Here is a 17809-nt window from a genome sequence, read left to right on the forward strand (position 1 = left end):
ATCCAGTGATGCCGAGTCGAAAGTTCTCAGCAGTTGCAGGATTGTAGCTGAGGTGGATAGAGGATCACACTACTCAGAGAGCAGGAGATAGGTGCTTTGCACCAATTTTTTGGTTTGTGAAATGAAAAGCGGACACCACCTTGGGCACAAACCCTGGGTGTGGACGTAGAATCACCCTATTTTGATGTAAGATCATAAATGTCTCCTTACAAGAAAGAGCCGCTAACTCTGATACTCTTCTAGCTGAAGTTACTGCAACCAAAAAGACTAACTTTCTGGTCAAAAGAACCAGAGGAATATGCCGAATGGGCTCAAAAGGCTGTTTCTGTAGAACCGCCAGGACCATATTTAAATCCCAAGGACACAACGGTGGCCTAACTGGCGGAAGCATACGTAGCACCCCTTGTATAAAGGCTCGGACCAAGGAATGCAAAGCAATCGGTCTTTGAAAAAAGACTGACAAGGCTGAAATTTGACCTTTAATAGTGCCTAAGGCTAGCTTCATATCTACCCCTACTTGCAAGAAGGCTATAATTCTCCCGATTTTATATTTTTACGGGGATGTCGCTTCCTGGCCTCACACCAAGAAATGTAAGACTTCCAGACTCTGTAATAAATGCCCCTAGAGACTGGTTTCCTAGCGTTTAACACGGTAGAGACTACAGGACCAAATATACCCCGCTCCCTCAAAATCCAGGCTTCAATAGCCAAACCGTCAAATTACAGATTGTAAAGCAAGGTGGAATATGAGACCCTGAGAGAGCAGATGCGGACGCAGTGGGAGAACCCACCGCCAACCTTAGAATTTGCGCATACCAAATCCTCCTGGGCTAAGCTGGAGCCACCAGGATTACTGGTTACCCTTCTTCCTGAATCCTGTGCAGAAGTCGTGGCAGCAGCTGAAGTGGGGGAAACGCAGAGATCAGGAAGAACTGCTCCCAGGGAGTCACCAAGGCATCCACTCCGACTCCGAGCGGATTCCTGGTCCTGGACTTAAATTTGTCAACTTGTTGTAAATAATGCAAAGATCTCGAGATATAAGGACCATTCCCCTGGCGACTCAGAAAGTCTGCCTGCCAGTTCTATATTCTCTATTCTTTTCTGGAATGAGAACTGCCGACAGGCATGGAGCAAATTTTCCCACCCAGGATAGGACATGACCCTCCTCTTTCTGGGCTGACTGACTCTTGGTGCCCCCATGATGGTTGATATTGACCACAGCCGTGGCATTGCTGATAATACTTACTTTATATGCTTTTACCAAGAACTTGACAGGGCAACCGCTGAAGTCTGGGAGTCCAGTACCTTAATGCCCGACAAACCGCTCAGATTTCCAGAATATTGATGGGGAAGCTCCTTACTAACCAGGACCATTTCCCTTGGACAGTGGCTTCCTCCAGAACTGCTCTCCAGCTGGAGACTGGCACCTGTAATCACCACCTTTCAGACTACTGGAAAAAAGGATTTTCCACTTTCCAAATTCCTGGCTACCATCCACCAACCTAGACTCTGACGTACCCTCGGTACGACAATCTAGGGCCTGGAACTTTGCTCCAGGCTGACAGAATGTTATTCTGCAAAGGTCTGGCATGGAATTGGGCATAAGGAACTGCTTTGAATGAGGACACCATCTTCCTTAGCAACCTCGTACAAAGGCGTACACAAGGACACTTTTTCCCTCTTACAATCCAAACTAGATACTCTAAACTCTGAACCAGCTGCTACTCTGACTTTGTCAAATTCAGAACTCAACCCAGATGTTCTAAGAACTGAACTGCCCGGAACACTATCTGGCTTAGAGTAGAAGCCGAATGGTCTATAAGTAATAGATCATTAAGGTATCCTACCACTGCTATCCCTTGAGACCTTAGAATAGCCAATACTGGAGCTAGGGCTTTTGTGAACACTCGTGGAGGTCTTCCACTGCAAAGCGCAAAAACCTTTGATGGGCCTGAAAAATTGGCACATGAAGGTATGCATCCTTGATGTCTATGGATGCTAGAAATTCTCCTCATTGCAGAGAGGCCATGACTGAGCGAATTCACTCCATTCAGAATGTGCAGATGGTCCAGAGATAGAAAGAAGGATCTTCATTTTAGAGGATTTGCAGGTATGTTTGAAACCGAGGATGAGGAAACACCCGAAATTCTAGTTTGTACCACTGCGAGACTGTGTAAATAACCCAGTTGTCCTGAATCATTTCCAACCAGGCTTCCGAGAACTGCAGCAGCCTTCCCCGCACCCGACTGAGTGGGGGTGTTACTTCACCAGGTAGATTTAGAGCTAGGCTTGGTAGGCCTCTGGGCCTAGGATTTCTTCTGCCCTTGACCTGAAGGCTTGGCTCAAGATCCAGACGGCTGAGGCAGTCGAAACTGCCTGGGATTAGAAGTACAGGGAACTCTGCCCATTCCTGGATTAAAACGGGGGGGGGGGGTCTCAGATGAGGAGGATCTATCATGTTTCCTCCCTCCTTGTGATACTGAAGCAATCATGCCAGCATTTCTTCCCTCAAGGCCGGCTGAAGCTGATGCCAAATCGCCCTTAGTGACGTAGGCTGAGACAGAAGCACTAGATGTGGCTACTATGCCTGACAACCGTAATGGCTCAGATTAGCCAGTAGCCCCTGGCCTCTCAGGGGAGGTTAACACAGAGGATTCATGGCTAGGATCTTCCAATCCTGACGGTGGCACACTTGTGCCCTTTCCCGCTGTGCCCCCCCTCACTCCTTTTCAGGGAGGACATTGCTCAAGACAAGAAAACTTGAGGTACTCTTTAGTGTACTCAAAGCTTGTGCCAAGCTGTAACAGCTTATCACACGCAGCACATTTTTTCCAAAGTAACAGAACCTGTCAGTGCCTAATATCAACTCACAAACCCAGCTGCAGCTGCTCGGTGTCCCATCCAGCTTCTGAAAGAAGCTCATGCTGCCAGGAACACTCCTCAAATGCCACGCCGTCCCTGCCCCTTACTGCGCATGTGCGGCATGCTATGTGCACGCCCGCATGCACGCCAACGCGTCATGGACATGCTCCCTCACAGCTCCATGTGCATGCTCGTAAATAGGCTGACCTTGTGCGCATACGCAATCTCCCCCAGCAGAGATGGCCAGCAAAGGTTCTCCCTGAACCTGAGCCACAGAGGGTAAGCGGATGCGTGGGCGGGGGTGTACATAGTCCGGTTGCCCGCCAAGCATCAGGGGGGTTGAGAGCAGAAAAGGCATCCAAGCATCCAAGGTACGCAGGTCACAGCTACATACGCATACTGCCTCTAGTGGAGACATAAAACATGGCACCCGATATCTGTTAAAAGGTAACAGTGCATCATAATTAAAGTGAACTTACTATTCCCGCCGCAGGATTCTGCTCATAACTAGAATCCATTCTTCACCCATCACAGTGGGTTCTATTACTTGTTGACCTTCAAGGACCTGGTCCCCCTAATTTTTGGGGCCATTCCCTTGAACCTGTAGGACACTCTGCCAGAATGCTTTTAGAGTTAGTCTTACCAAGGGTCTGGATCCCAGGGTCCAGTGCCCAAGAGGTTCGCCTTACAGGCAATACCTTGTTCCATTTACCAAGGCTCAGGTGCCATCCTTTTAGTCTTCCACTTTCGGATGGATCGGATTGCCAATCCCCTTGGATCCAGAGATGTTAGCCGGGATTGTACCGTGATTTTTTTTCCGCTTTAAAAATATGGAGAGCTTCTCCAACCATGACCATCACCTCTAAGACAATGAGGTAAAAAACTCAGGTACTTCCTGTATGGGAGGGGTTATATAGAGTGGGACTTCCTGTCTTTTTGGTTGCCAGTGTCCATTCACCCATAGGTGGCATATAACCCAGATAGTAATTATTATAGCTGCTCTGTGGCCTGTGACGTACGATAAAGAAAATTATCTACCCCCCTCTCTCTCTGTCTTCACCCCTCTCTCTCTCTCTGTCACCCCCCCTCTCTCCGTCACCCCCCCTCTTCTCTGTCTCTCTCATAGTCATTCCCCTATCTCTCTCTCTGCCACCCCTCACTCTCTGTCATGCCTCTCTCCCTCTTTCTCTGTCACCCCTCTCTCTCTAACCCTCCCCCCCTCTCTCTGTAGCCCCCCCATCTCTCTGTCACCCCTCTCTCTCTCACCCTCCCCCCCTCTCTCTGTCATCCCCCTCTCTCTGTTACCCCCCCCCCTCTTTATCACACCTGACACTGAATGTTTGAGGTGGGCGCTAAATTGCACCTTCGCCTAAATAAACAAAAATCCTTGCACCAGCCCTGATCTTTATTCAACTTTACCAAGTTTGTAACTCTGCTACAGAGTGCTAAAAATAGCACTCCAAAGCAGCACAGTGCAAGAAAAAATGATGCAATGTGTTTGAATGCAAAGTGTGGTGAAATCATTAAAGTTACTGACATTTATTGTGCGTCCATCAGCTATCTTTAAATAAGGCAGAGCTGGTCTGTCTGCCTTGCTTCTCCCTGTAGCTGCAGATCACTGCAATAGGCAATAGTGATCTATTGAATGTTTACTAGATTAGGCAAAGCAAAAAAAAATATATATATATATATATATATATATATATATATATATATAACATAATAAGTGCTCTGAGGTGCATGGGGCTGGTCCAGGTTTTGGAAAATAAATTGATTTTAAAAATGATAACTAAATCAATTAAAAAGGTCCCCGACTCTAAATAATCCTCAGTGTCCAACAAATATGTCAGATGCTCTTAATGACATTTACATTTACTTTCTTAGAGTTAAATACTAAAGAAAGCATAGCCTCATTCAGATTTTTAATAGTTGCAAACCTGTGAAAATGTCCCAACTGTGCCAATTTCTGTCTGCCAAACCTGGCTTAATCTTATCTTAATTTTATACTAACAGAGTATGTAAACAGATCTTTTTTCCAGTGCATGTTGCAACATAATGTTGAAAGGGGAAAAAAAACTAAAAACACAGAGCTTTTTTACTTATGCGATATCCTCTGAGTCAGAAAGCTACCTTGATTGTACTGTTTTACAAGCTATAAAAAGCATAAAAGCTGTGTTGGGAAAAAGTATACAAAAATGGGATTTCTGACTTACCGTAAAATCCATTTCTTCGATGTTCATTGACGGACACAGCTCCTGGACAAAGGCAAAGCACCACCTTATCCTTGCGAATCACCATAAGGTGAACGACAGGATACCGCTGTCAGTTCCGACACCTCGCATGCAGAAGTGATAGCCACCAAAGAAGGCCACCTGGGGCAGCGGAAAAAAACACTCAGGCTGAGGCAGAGTTCAGACCCAGATAGTCCAGTTTTTGTGGACAGAACCAAGCAAAGCAGACCCCTGAATGTTCAGGATCCCACCAAACTCGCTCAGGGTTCGCAGAGCAATCTCCAGTAGTCCATCAAAGCAGTCGGAGACTCCGCTTGCAGAAGAAGATCGTCCAGGTACCCCAGTACCGCGATCCCCCGCTGACTCAAACAATACCAGCACCGGGGCCAACACTCCTGTGAAGACATGAGGTGCGAAAGTGAGACCAAAGGTCAGCGACACAAACTGATAATGCTCCACACTGCAAAACTGAGGAAGCCAGCACATATTAGAATGTGCAGGAAAGGCATCCTTGATGTCGATAGAAGGGAGAAGAAATCCCCCTGAAGTAGGGGTGCCACTACCATGTTAATGGACTCCATGCGGAACTTCTGTACTCGCACAAAGCAGCCTAACGCCTTGAGGTCCAGAATTGGACTGTTAAGAGGTTTGAATAAAAAACCCCTGAAAATGTTCTGAAGTAAGAACCAGAACAATCACCCCTTGAAGTAACAAGTTTTGCATTGCCCCGAAGAGACCCCCAGGAGCGATCTGGGGGCAAGTGCATGTTGGAAGGGAAAAAAAACCTTTCCAGAGGACAAGACCAAACTCAGCTCCGATGAAACCGACGTAGGTCGGTGAAACGCGTCAGCAAGCTTCCCAATTGGACTGTACCACCCGGACCACGCTCTCCTGAGTATCTAGGCGATCCCCGCAACCGCGGCTCAGCTACGGCTCCCCTGATTGTGCTGCTCGCCAACCACCGGATGTGACGTAGGGCCGGCCACCTCTGACCCGTCCGTCACTACGCGGAAGTGAGGCTGGAGCAAGCACCGAACATTGAACGGGTTTACGCTGTCTAGCAGCCGGTAATTGCCGGGACTTCGCCACCTTACACTCGGAGGTATGGACTACCTGTAACCATTGGTCTGTTCGTTGCATGGTTTTTTTTTTTCCCCTCATCTACTCGGCACGGAGGACCTTCTTGCTCTCTTCCCCCACCTCCATTCGGTCATGATGAGCAATCCCTGAACGGACTTAACTCCATACACAGTGCCCATGACATCTTCAAGGAGGAAATTATACCTGCACTTTGTTTGGTTCTTTTTTTCAGGGCTTATACTGTCTTTTGGAGCCTATTTTATCTATTTTGGACTATTTTCACAATAGCCACATTTACATCATTATCCTTAAATTCTCCATCTGACACCGGATTTTGAGTAATTGGAACCCATTATCTTTCTACAGGCTTGAGCTTTGGGTGTTTTCCAACGACCCTTTTTCTGCTACACAGGCATACCTGTGACTGATGTCAGCTACCCTGTAGATCATATATCCTCACTTCCCGGTTGGTTACATTATCCCTGGTCCCTATTTGAACCACTCCAATATTGTAACAATTTTTGTATTCAGGTCTGTGGTGATGCAATCGATTGTATGTACATGATTTTAATGTTTTATATTGTATTTGTGTCCAGTCCTGTTCTTTGTTCATTCACCAGGCATAAGTGCCTTAATAAACTTATTGTTTAATTTTTACCACTACTCAGTCACCACTAGTGTCCTTTTTGGCGCCTATATCTGATCCCCTTTCCCTGTGAATGTTCTGGAGGCAACCTTGTTTCCATCACATTCACAGAATTCCTTTTTTGTATATAATATGATGGGATCAATGGGCTCATTTGCAGACACCCTCTAGTCTGAGTAATCTCCCTGGTATTTATTCAGAGGCCTCTCTAGGAACCACCCCTCTATATATTTTTTAGTTCAAACTTGATATTGTAGCCTGATGGAATAACTTTGTGGACCCACTTGACCTGTACCAGGGAGGTCCATGGATCCGGAAACCAGCAAAAATGTTCCCCACTACCCCAGATCCGGATGAGGGCACCCCTTCATGCAGAGGAAGCCTTGTCCGCAGGTCTGGAAGAGCCCGCTCATGGCTTGCCAGACAAGGTCCTCTTGCAACCTCTGAAAGAGGCCCTGACTTTTGATCCCTGGTCTTAAGATTCTGAGAGACGAAGAGGCCACTTAGGAGCCGAGGAGAATGGCCTACGTCTACGACGTAGCTCCTTGCCCTTGGTAGTCTGTGAGACACTTAACAAGGTCATCCAAGGAAGCTCCAAACTGGCGATCCCCTACAAGAGGGAGATCAGATAAGGCCTTCTCAGAAGTCTAGTCCGCAGACCAGCATTTCAGCCAGACAATATGCTGAAGGACCACTGCTGATACAGACAGCCTAGAAATCAAAGGAGTCACATCCAAAGAGGCATCACAGACAAACTGTAGCCCCTAGACCAGTGATAGCGATCTTTGGCACCCCAGATGTTTGGAACTACATTTTCCATGAGGCTCATGCACTCTGTAATGTAGTTGAGCATCATGGGAAATGTAGCTCCAAAACATCTGGGGTGCCAAGGTTCGCCATCACTGCCCTAGACCAACTGGTCTGCCAGCTCCGCAAAGACATGGGGGAAGCTATTCTTTTTCCAGGTCCCGGCGTAAAAGCTTAGCCCACTCGGTCAGAGTTTGCGACACCAATGCAATAGTAATTACCAGCCTAATTGCCGAACCAGCCACAGCTCACATATGGCGGGCCAGAGCATCTGCCCTCCTATTAGCTGGACCTGTAAAGGTCAGAGACTCCTCAACCAGAATGAAAGTAACCCAATTTGACCTAAAAACTGGCAAGCTCACTACAGGTGGGACAGTCCACCTTTAAAGCAGTAAGTTCTCATAAAGATACAGCAAGCATATCCTCATAAGGATATAGCAAATTTCTGGGAGCGCACAGCCGCCAGGACGTGAGCCTCAGCAAAGCCGACCCCCCAGGGGCAGGGAAGGGGAAGGCAGATGCCCAAACGGGAGGCAGTGGCTTCAGCCATGCTCACAGGGGCTGCCTCACGTAGTTTCCGAGTAGTAGGCGTCAAAGCCGCGGCCAAAGCTTTCGCAGATCATAAACTATCTGCTCCCTCAGCCCAACAATAGCCGCAAGGAGCCCGAAGGACATCCCTGCCCTAGTCACCAACCCCCAGGATGGCAGGGAACTCTGCTCAACCCCTCATTGTGCACCAGAAAAATCCAATCAGCAGCCCGGTCAGCAGCAACTCCAACCAGCCCCCATTAAGAGTATGTGGCAACAGCCAGCTCATAAACCCACCCAGGGAGGAGGGGGGGGGGGCCAGAAAGACCCAAAGTGACTGAAAATGTAGAGGGGCTGGAGGAAAGGGAGAGGAACCTGGGGATGTGACCATCCCAGGGAGGGGCCCACGTCCACCCCAAAACCCTCCAGGGGTAGTGGGGGGACAGCTACTTACCATACCAGGAACAGAGTGGGCAACGCTCCGGACAGGACACCGCTCCATCGTAATGTGGGTGCTGTCGGCCAGGAGGAAGCGCTGTGACTCAGGCCGAAGCCAGTTCGTATACGTCCTCGCGAGACATTTAACTGGCAGGCCAGCCCTTGTCTAGTGGGGCTATGTCGCGGCCGACCTAGCGCGGAGCTCCAGGCTGTATGCGTTCACTGGCCAGACTTGGGGGACCCTAAGGATCTGCTACACCTTGGGAGAGGTGAATACACCAAGACAGGACACCTTAGGTAGGTGATATTCCAGCATTTATTGTTCTTGGAGAGGAAGCCATTATTATAACCTCCTCTTCCTGGTTCAGGCACAAGTTTTCATTACTATCAGTGAGATGTGATTTGCAACCAACAAATGATACATGGTGTATTAATACTCTGGGCCTTAATGGTGCACTGATATCCAATCCCTCTGGAATTCATTTTAAAATCCTAAGGGTCCTTAATTGGGTTTTCTGAAAAAGAATAAAGAATTTTCTGGAAGTTTACAGACAAATCACTCACTATAGGGATCATTAAAATGATCCGGCAATTCATGTATGAGCATTATCCATACTAAATTTTCTGAAGAAAATATACATATATATAGTGAAACATATTGAGGAATTGTTTGTGGTATTGTCCCAACAAGATTGATAATTGCTTTTATTAATGTTTTTATATTTTTCTATAATAAAAGATTGACTATTTTAATATTATTATGTGGTTTTCTGATCTATTGGCACCTTAAAAGCCCTAAAATTCTTGGAAACAATTTTGTAATTATTTTCAGGGTGTGGTGCATTTAAACGAATTGGCACACTCATCTATATTAACATATATCTATATTATCCAGTTTGTCGCCCAGTCCGGCACTTAATTGTAGTTATTACAGGAACATAATAATAAAAAGAAAAAAAATTCAATTTAACGTGAAAAAATTTCCAGGACCAGCGATCCCAGCAAGGAACTAGGTCCTTAGGCCTGACTAGGCAGAAAAAAACTGAATTCCTATAGCTGAGAGTGGGTGTACACCCCTTGGGACTGCTCATAGGCGTAGTCAAGTTTTTTCCTGCCTAGTGTCCTACTCCTGTAGGGGGCAGTATAATCCAATGGTTAAGAAGAATCAGGAGTTGTGTCCATCAATGAACGAAAGAGAAATGCATGTTTTTTCTATTTTTTCCTTATATTGGAGATAAAAATGTGTATCCAAATCTGCTACCAAAATAATGCCCCATCAGTCCTGAAAAATCAAAGATTTGTCCAAAATAAAAAAAAACAAAATGAATACTTAGGAGCTTAAAGTGTCAATAAACCAACATCATTAAAAACTATCAATAAACGGTGTATTACAAGCTGTTCATACTCAGTATGGGATTTTTTCTGTATTCTGCAAAAAAACCTGGTTGATCCTGCTCTTCTCTGTTTCACCTGTCCATGTTCCCAGTGCAGCTGGGAATTTTGAAAACCGTGCTGGCAGCTAGTGAACATGCTCAGTTTTTAGTGTATTTTCTACCCTGTTCATTATCTCCCCATCACATCTGAGCAGCCCGTGTGGCCATAGAGTCACACACGTGGGCGTATACACAGTGGTAAATAAACAGCCCACTTTCGTCCTCCTCCTCCATGTCCGCTAACCACTTCACCTCCTTCTTATTCTAAGATACAGGCTGAATGGGCGTGACAGCCTGTAACTCACAGAAATTCACCCACACCATGTTAGTGCCAAAAATGAATAAAGATTTAATTCCAAAAATATATTTGTATGACAATTTAAAACCGTTTATTGATATGAATTATTTTTACTCCTTATTCCAAAAGCTGTTTTTTTATTTTATTTTAAAAATGTGACCAGCAGCCGAGGAATTGAAGCTCCTCTTGCTAGACGGACAGGCTGGGAAAGAGCTGGGTTATGTGACAGCTGTATAATCCCTTGGAAAAGAAGGTAAAATAATTACAGTGCCATCGATAACATACAGTAAGAGAAGGGTTACTGTAAATTAAACAGTGTGTGTTTAGTATCATATTAAGGTTGAAAGAAGGAGAAAGACCAAGGCTCAAGCAGAAACCCTAAATTTACATACATTTCTTCTCCAGCTCTTCATCATCCAGAAGGAGGCTTACAACCTCTTTTGGTTTAAGAGTGTCTGGTTTAAAATTCCCTCCAGAAATGACCACTCGTTGAATCTGCATAGAAAAGAAAAAAAAAAGGCTTCCAATGATTGTGAAGAAAAAATAATAATTATTGCAGCTTTGAGAATTAGGTATGCATTTTCAGAGAAAAAAAAAAAAGATGCTTTCCCATATAAAAACAAAATTAAAGTGATTGTAAAGTCTCGTTTTTTTTTCCTATAAAAATAATAAACATGTTACACTTACCTGCTCTGTTGCAGTGGACTTGCACAGAGCAGCCTGGATCCTCCTCTCCTCGGGTCCCTCTTCTGTGATCCTGGCCCCTACCTCCAGTTCAGTGCCCCCACAGTAAGCAGCTTGCTATGAGGGCACCCAAGCTGAGTCACAGTTCCCTTTGTATATTCAGACACTGAGCCCAGACCCAGTCCCACCCCCTTTCTTCTCTGATTGGCTAGCTGACTTTGATTGACAGCAGTGGGAGCCAGTGGCACCACTGCTGTCTCTCAGCCAATCAGGAAGGAGATTCTCAGTCGGCTGAGACACTGGTGGACATCGCTGGGCAGAGAGGGATCTTGGGTAAGTGTTAGGGGGGCTGCTGCACACAGGAGTCTTTTTATCTTAATGCATAGAACGGATTAACCACTTGCCGACACCCGCAAGTAGATATACTGCGGCGGTCAGCCCCGGCCAGGCAAAGTGACGTATATATACGTCACTAGCCTGTGACCGGCTTGTGAGGCAAAAGCGGGCGAACGCGCGCCCGCAGAGGCGCGCGCCCGCCCCGGCTCGTTCACTGAGGAGTCCGTGCGTGTGACCAGCGGACCAGATGTCCGCCGGTCACACTGCGATCGTCGGTAGAGAGGGAGAAAGGCAGGCGGCTTATGTAAACAAGCTGCCTGCCTTTCTCCCCTGTGTAAAAATGGAGATCAGACGGTTCTACTATGTAGGACTGTTGATCTCTGTTTTTACAGTAGTAGCCATGTCCCACCACAGTTAGAAGCACGCCCCTAGGACACACTTAACCCCTCCCTCTCCAATACAGTTAACCCCTTCCCTGCCAGTGTCATTTTTACAGTAACAGTGCATATGTATAGCACTGATTACTGCAGTAATGTCACTGGTAACCCCAAATGTGTCAAAAATGTCAGTCAAGGGTCCGATCTGTCCGCCGCAATGTCGCAGTCCCGCAAAAAAAAAAAAAAATCGCAGATCGCCGCCATTACTCGTTAAATTAAAAAAACACCAAAAATGACAAAAATCTTTCCCTTTGTTAGTAAACGCGATAACTTTTGCGCAAACCAATCAAAATACGCTTTTTGCAATTTTTTTTACCAAACATATGTAGCATAAAACAAATTGGCCGAAAATGTTAAAAAATTTTGAAATTTACATTTTTTTGGGGGGAATTTCATATAAAAAAAAATGTGGAAAATAACGGAATTTTTGTAAAACCTGTAAAATTCCTCTGAGTCCTCAGACAGTCGCCGCCTCTTCATATTCGTCACTAATGGGGTTATTGACCTTTTCTCCGTAGGAGTAGCTAGGCAACAGAATATATTAATATCAAAGCTTTTAGCATATCCCACCCCCAGGGGGTGGTCCCCTCAGTCAATACCTCCCCGCTTCCTGCATACCAACTCAGTTTCAGTAGAATAGCAGTAGAGTATATAAACAAAACCCCAAAAGAGGGGCGGGGCGGCGACTGTCGGAGGACTCAGAGAAAGGAATTTTACAGGTAAGATTTTACAAAAATTCCGTTTTCTCTTACGTCCTCCGACAGTCGCCGCCTCTTCATATTCGTCACTAATGGGGACGTCCCAAAGCAGTGTAGACATGAGGGGTGGGAAAACAGCAGCCGCGCCTAAAGCAACGCAATACCCACATCAGAGAAAGGAACCCTACCAAAGTAAGAGAACCAACTGGGCAACAGGAAAACGTGCTCAACAGGAGCAACAACCCAGGAAAAAAACAAGTAACCTAGGGGTAAAACACCCCAACAGCCAAGGGCCCAAACAAGGGACCCTAAGGCACCGCCGCACTAAGGACGTTACGGCCAAAAGAAGCATCTGCCGATGCCTGAACATCCACTTTGTAAAATTTGGAGAAGGTGTGAACGGACGACCAAGTCGCCGCCTTACACACCTGGGCCACAGAAGCCCGATGATGACAGGCCCAAGACGTACTCAGAGATCTGGTAGAGTGCGCCTTCACAGGCACGGGAGGAACCTTCCCCCTCAAAGCATAGGCCTGCTCAATGGTCTGTCTGATCCATTTGGCGATGGTAGAAGCCGACGCCGCCATGCCCTTCTGAGGTCCCTCAAGAAGGACAAAGAGAGAATCCGACTTGCGAAAGGATTTAGTCGATGACAGGTAAACCCTGATCGCCCTAACAACATCCAAGGAATGTAAAGCCACCTCCTTCGGATGCTTAGGCTTCGCGCAAAGCGAAGGCAAGACAATGTCCTCACTGAGGTGAAATTCAGAAATTCTCTTCGGAAGAAAAGATGGGTTAGGTCGCAAGACCACCTTATCCAAGTGAATCACCAAATACGGAGACTTGCAGGACAAGGCCGCCAGCTCCGACACCCTGCGAGCCGAAGTAATCGCTACTAAGAAGTCAACCTTCTTGGACAACAAAGACAACGAGATCTCCCTGATATTTTCAAAAGGAGCATGTTGCAACACGGACAGACCAAGGTTCAAATCCCATGGAGGCAAAGGCTCCCTCCTAGGAGGGACCAAATGTCGCACCCCTTGAACAAAGGTGCTAACCAAAGAGGTAGACGCCACAGGACGCTGAAACAGAACGGCCAGCGCAGAAATCTGACCCTTAATCGTGGCCAACGCCAAACGCTGGTCCACGCCCGTTTGAAGGAAAGCCAACACTCTCGATACCGAGTACGAGCGAGGGGGAATACCCCCTGGACTCACACCAGGCAAAGTAAGCCTTCCAAGTACGGCAGTAAATCTTCCCCGAAGAGGCCTTTCTAGCCTTGATCAAAGTGGGAATGACCTCAGGGGAGAGACCCCTATCCTTCAGGACCTGGCTTTCAACAGCCAGGCCGTTAAAGCCAGCGACTGTAAAGCAGGATGGAATATCGGTCCTTGAGACAGGAGATCTTCTCGAAGTGGCAGACGCCAAGGAGCGTCGACCGCCAGATTCACGAGGTCTGCGTACCAAGACCGGCGAGGCCAGTCCGGAGCCACCAGAATCACCTTTTTCGGTTCCGAGGCCAACCTGCGAAGGAACCTGGACAGCAGCTGAATCGGTGGAAAGGCATACATCAGGCGATACTGAAGCCAGGGCGTCACTAACGCGTCCGAGGCGTCTGCCCGAGGATCGCGCGTCCTTGCCACAAACCTTTTCACCTTGTGATTTAGACGAGACGCGAACAGGTCCACATCTGGGGACCCCCACTTCGCGCACAACATCTGGAAGACATCCCGGTGAAGGGACCATTCCCCCTGGTCCAGGGTCTGGCGACTCAGATAATCCGCCTGCCAGTTTACTACCCCCGGAATGTGACCTGCAGAGATCGCCGGGACGCGCGTCTCGGCCCAAGACAGAATGTCGGCTACTTCCCGAGCCGTCCGGGCACTCCTGGTGCCCCCTTGGTGGTTGATGTAGGCCACCGCTGTGGCATTGTCCGTCTGCACCCGAACTGGACGGCCCTGAAGCCTGTCCGTCCAACGCAGAAGACAGAGATTTATCGCTCGCAATTCCAGAATGTTGATCGGAAGGGAGGATTCCTCCTCCGACCAAGTTCCCTGGGCGGACAAAACGCCCAGAACACCACCCCAGCCCGACAGGCTGGCATCCGTGGTGATCACCGTCCACGACAAAGGACGAAAGGACTTGCCCCCCGACACCGCCGGGGACTGGAGCCACCACAAAAGACCCCTTCGGGTGAGATGGCTTAACGACAGCCGCAGATCCAGAGATTGGGGACGCCCGTCCCACTTGGCCAGGACCTCCGCCTGAAGCTCCAGTGTGTGAAACTGGGCGAAGGGAATCGCCTCGAAGGCCGAAACCATCAATCCCAGACACCTCATACACGTTCGGAGGGACGAGCACTGATTGTCCCTGAGGGACCTGACTTCGCACTGAAGTGTCCGAAGCTTGTCTTCCGGCAGGAAGACCTTCGCCTGAACAGAGTCCAGAATCATCCCCAGGTAGGGAAGACGACCTCACACCAGGCAGGACACAACGTCGATTTTGGAAAATTTATCGTCCAGCCGAATTCCTGCAGAGTCTGCATCGTGATGGACAGGTCGTTCACCAGACCCTGACTGGTCGCGGACCGAATCAGGATATCGTCCAGATACCCCAGGACAGAAATGCCCTGGGCCCTCAGTAAAGCCAGAACCGGCGCAAGCACCTTGGTGAAAACCCGCGGAGCCGAAGCGAGACCGAAGGGTAACGCCACAAATTGATAATGATCCTCCGCAATGGCAAATCGAAGGTACCTCTGGTGACCCTCGAAAATGGGGATGTGTAGGTACGCATCCTTCAAGTCGATGGAGGCCATGAATTCCCCCGGAACCAGGGCAGCCACCACCGAGCGCAGGGATTCCATGCGAAACTTGCGAACCCGCACAAAGCGGTTCAGAGCTTTCAAGTCCAGAATCGGACGTACTTTGCCCTCCTTTCTGGGCACAGTGAACAGATTGGAATAGAACCCCCGAAATCTGTCCCGATGAGGCACCGGAACCACCACTCCCTGGGCCCGCAGGTCCCGCACCGCCAGGTGCAGATCCTGCAAGCGCTCCGGAGTCAGCTGAAGGTTTGAGGGGAAAAACCTGCCCGCCGGCCGAGAGAGAAACTCGATCTTGTAACCAGATCGAACGATTTCCTGAACCCACCTGTCCCGAATGCGGTCCAGCCAGGGTTGAAGAAAACCAAGCAAACGTCCCCCCACCCCAGAAACGGGTGAGGGCGCCCCTTCAGGCCGCATGGTTATGGGCAGCGAATCCGGACTGGCCGGACTTCTGCTTACCCGCCCACGGCTTCTTCTGGGAGCCTTGGCCTTTGAAGGGCTTGCCCTTATAGTGTGACCGAAAGGCACGAAAGGACCCCTGAGAGGGCCTAAACGAAGCATTCTTTTTACCGCGAACAAACTTATTCTTGTGAGATTGCTCTTACCCCCAGAAATACCTTTTATCAGAGTATCCAAAGATTCGCCAAAAAGGCGAGATCCCGCGTAGGGCAAGTTTGCCAGAGTCTTGCGAGAAGATTGGTCAACCGACCAACATTTCAACCATATCAGGCGACGGTTCAAGACCGCCACACTAGAAAGGCGCGCCGCCAAAGGGACTAAATCCAAGTCCGCATCACACAAATACATGACACCCTGATGAATCTGATCCACCATAGCCAAAGTTGTCGGCGGGGCAGAGTCAGCCACCAGAGTGCGCTTGAGCACCTGCGTCCAATCCGCAATAGCCTGGGCTGCCAAAATAGGCTTCAGCATAGAGCCAGCAACCGTATAGGCATGACGGGCCAGAGATTCCAATCTCCTGTCCGTCGGGGTCCCGGAACACCGGGGTATCCTCAGCAGGGATCGCAGTCGATTTATTCAAAATCGCCACCGCGTGATCCACCTGAGGCGGCACACACCAACGCTCATCAGTAGCTGGTGTAAAGGGATAACGCAGTTTGAACCTACTCGGCACAGCAAAAGGCTTTTTTAAATTGCGCCATTGCTCATCAACCGCGCGCTGAAATTCCGTAGAGCAAGGAAAAACCTGCGATGTTTTGCGTTTCCTCTGCATCCCATAAGAGGACATCAAAGCAGGAGGACATGGTTCATCCTGCAAATGCAGCGTTTGCTTGATAGAAGCAACTAACTCATCCATGAGTGCAAGCTCTTCAGACGAGCCAGGGGGAGAATTATCAACCCCTTCCACCTCAGCCTCCCCGTCAGACCCCACAAGGTCTAGGGATGAGTGAGACCCTGAGAAGGGCACTCCAGCCATAGCAGCCCCATCGCCCTCTGACTCAGAGGAAATAGACACCCTGGGCCGTTTTGTGGATCAATCAGCCACCAGCATCTGCACCTGAGCAGCTAAGTTTGCCACAATCAGCCCCCTTAGGGGAAGCAGCAACCCCTTGGCCCCCCACCAGGGTGGGAGGAAACTTGCAATCCTGAGAATCCATGCCCCAGCAAAAAAATTAATAAAGGGTACTGCCCCTTTAAGATCGCGGCGAGCGCTGCCCACCGCACCCACTGAACACACTGACCCCCACAGGGATAAGAAACTGGGCAAGGAATACAGGAAAAAAGGAGATATAAAACCTGGAGAGCTCACACAGGCTGCTGCACCGATCGCTGTCCCAGAGGAAAAGGAAGTGATGCAAGACTGACCGCCCCTATGAAGCCTCTGCAAGGCTACACAAACATGGCCGCTCGGCTGAGGACAAAACCCTGGGCAAAGATAACATGGCGCTGACATGTGGGATCGATCGCCGCTCAAAATGGCGGTGTTTGGGGTTGGACACCCATGATCTAGAATATCCACTGCATTGCCCAGTCTGACTGTTGATTGTAGTTCTCACAGGAACAAAAATAATAAAGAAAAAGTAAAACATTCTATTTAAATAGGAAAAAAATGCCAGGACTGGAAATCCCAGCAGAGAGCCAGGTCCTTACTCCTGACTAGGCAGAAAAAACTGGCGTCCTACAGCAAGAAGTGATGGTATACCCTCTGTGACTGCCCCAGGGGCATAACCAAAAAGGTTTCAGCATAAAGCCAATGGTCTGAAGACTTAAAGCTGTGTCTGTCAGTGAACGAAAAAGAAAATAAACTATTTCATGAACATAATTAAAGCCAAACTCTATTTCTCACCTCACTCTTCTCTTTTGCTCTTTGCAGGATACGTTCCTCTATAGTGCCCTTACATATCAGCCTGTAAACAGTGACTTGCTTGGTCTGACCCAGGCGGTGAGCTCGGTCCATAGCCTGCTGATCTACAGTTGGGTTCCAGTCGCTATCATAGAAGATTACCTAAAGGATGGTAAGAAAGACAAATAAAAAAGGGAACTAG

The 17809-nt window shown here is 48.3% G+C and overlaps 1 protein-coding gene across 2 annotated transcripts in view; it reads right to left on the reverse strand.

Moving 5' to 3' along the window:
• INO80 (INO80 complex ATPase subunit) overlaps window positions 1–17809 on the reverse strand; it is a 362932-nt gene that overhangs the window by 8710 nt on the left and 336413 nt on the right. For both annotated transcript variants that reach the window (XM_082275733.1, XM_082275734.1), the window contains 2 exons: window positions 17611–17769; window positions 10716–10818 (listed from right to left, as the gene is read on the reverse strand). In XM_082275733.1, the coding sequence (XP_082131859.1) occupies window positions 10716–10818; window positions 17611–17769 (262 nt within the window). The remainder of the gene's footprint in view (window positions 1–10715; window positions 10819–17610; window positions 17770–17809) is intronic.

Source organism: Pelophylax lessonae, assembly GCF_965119305.1.
Source record: "Pelophylax lessonae genome assembly, chromosome: 13".
NCBI lineage: Eukaryota > Metazoa > Chordata > Amphibia > Anura > Ranidae > Pelophylax > Pelophylax lessonae.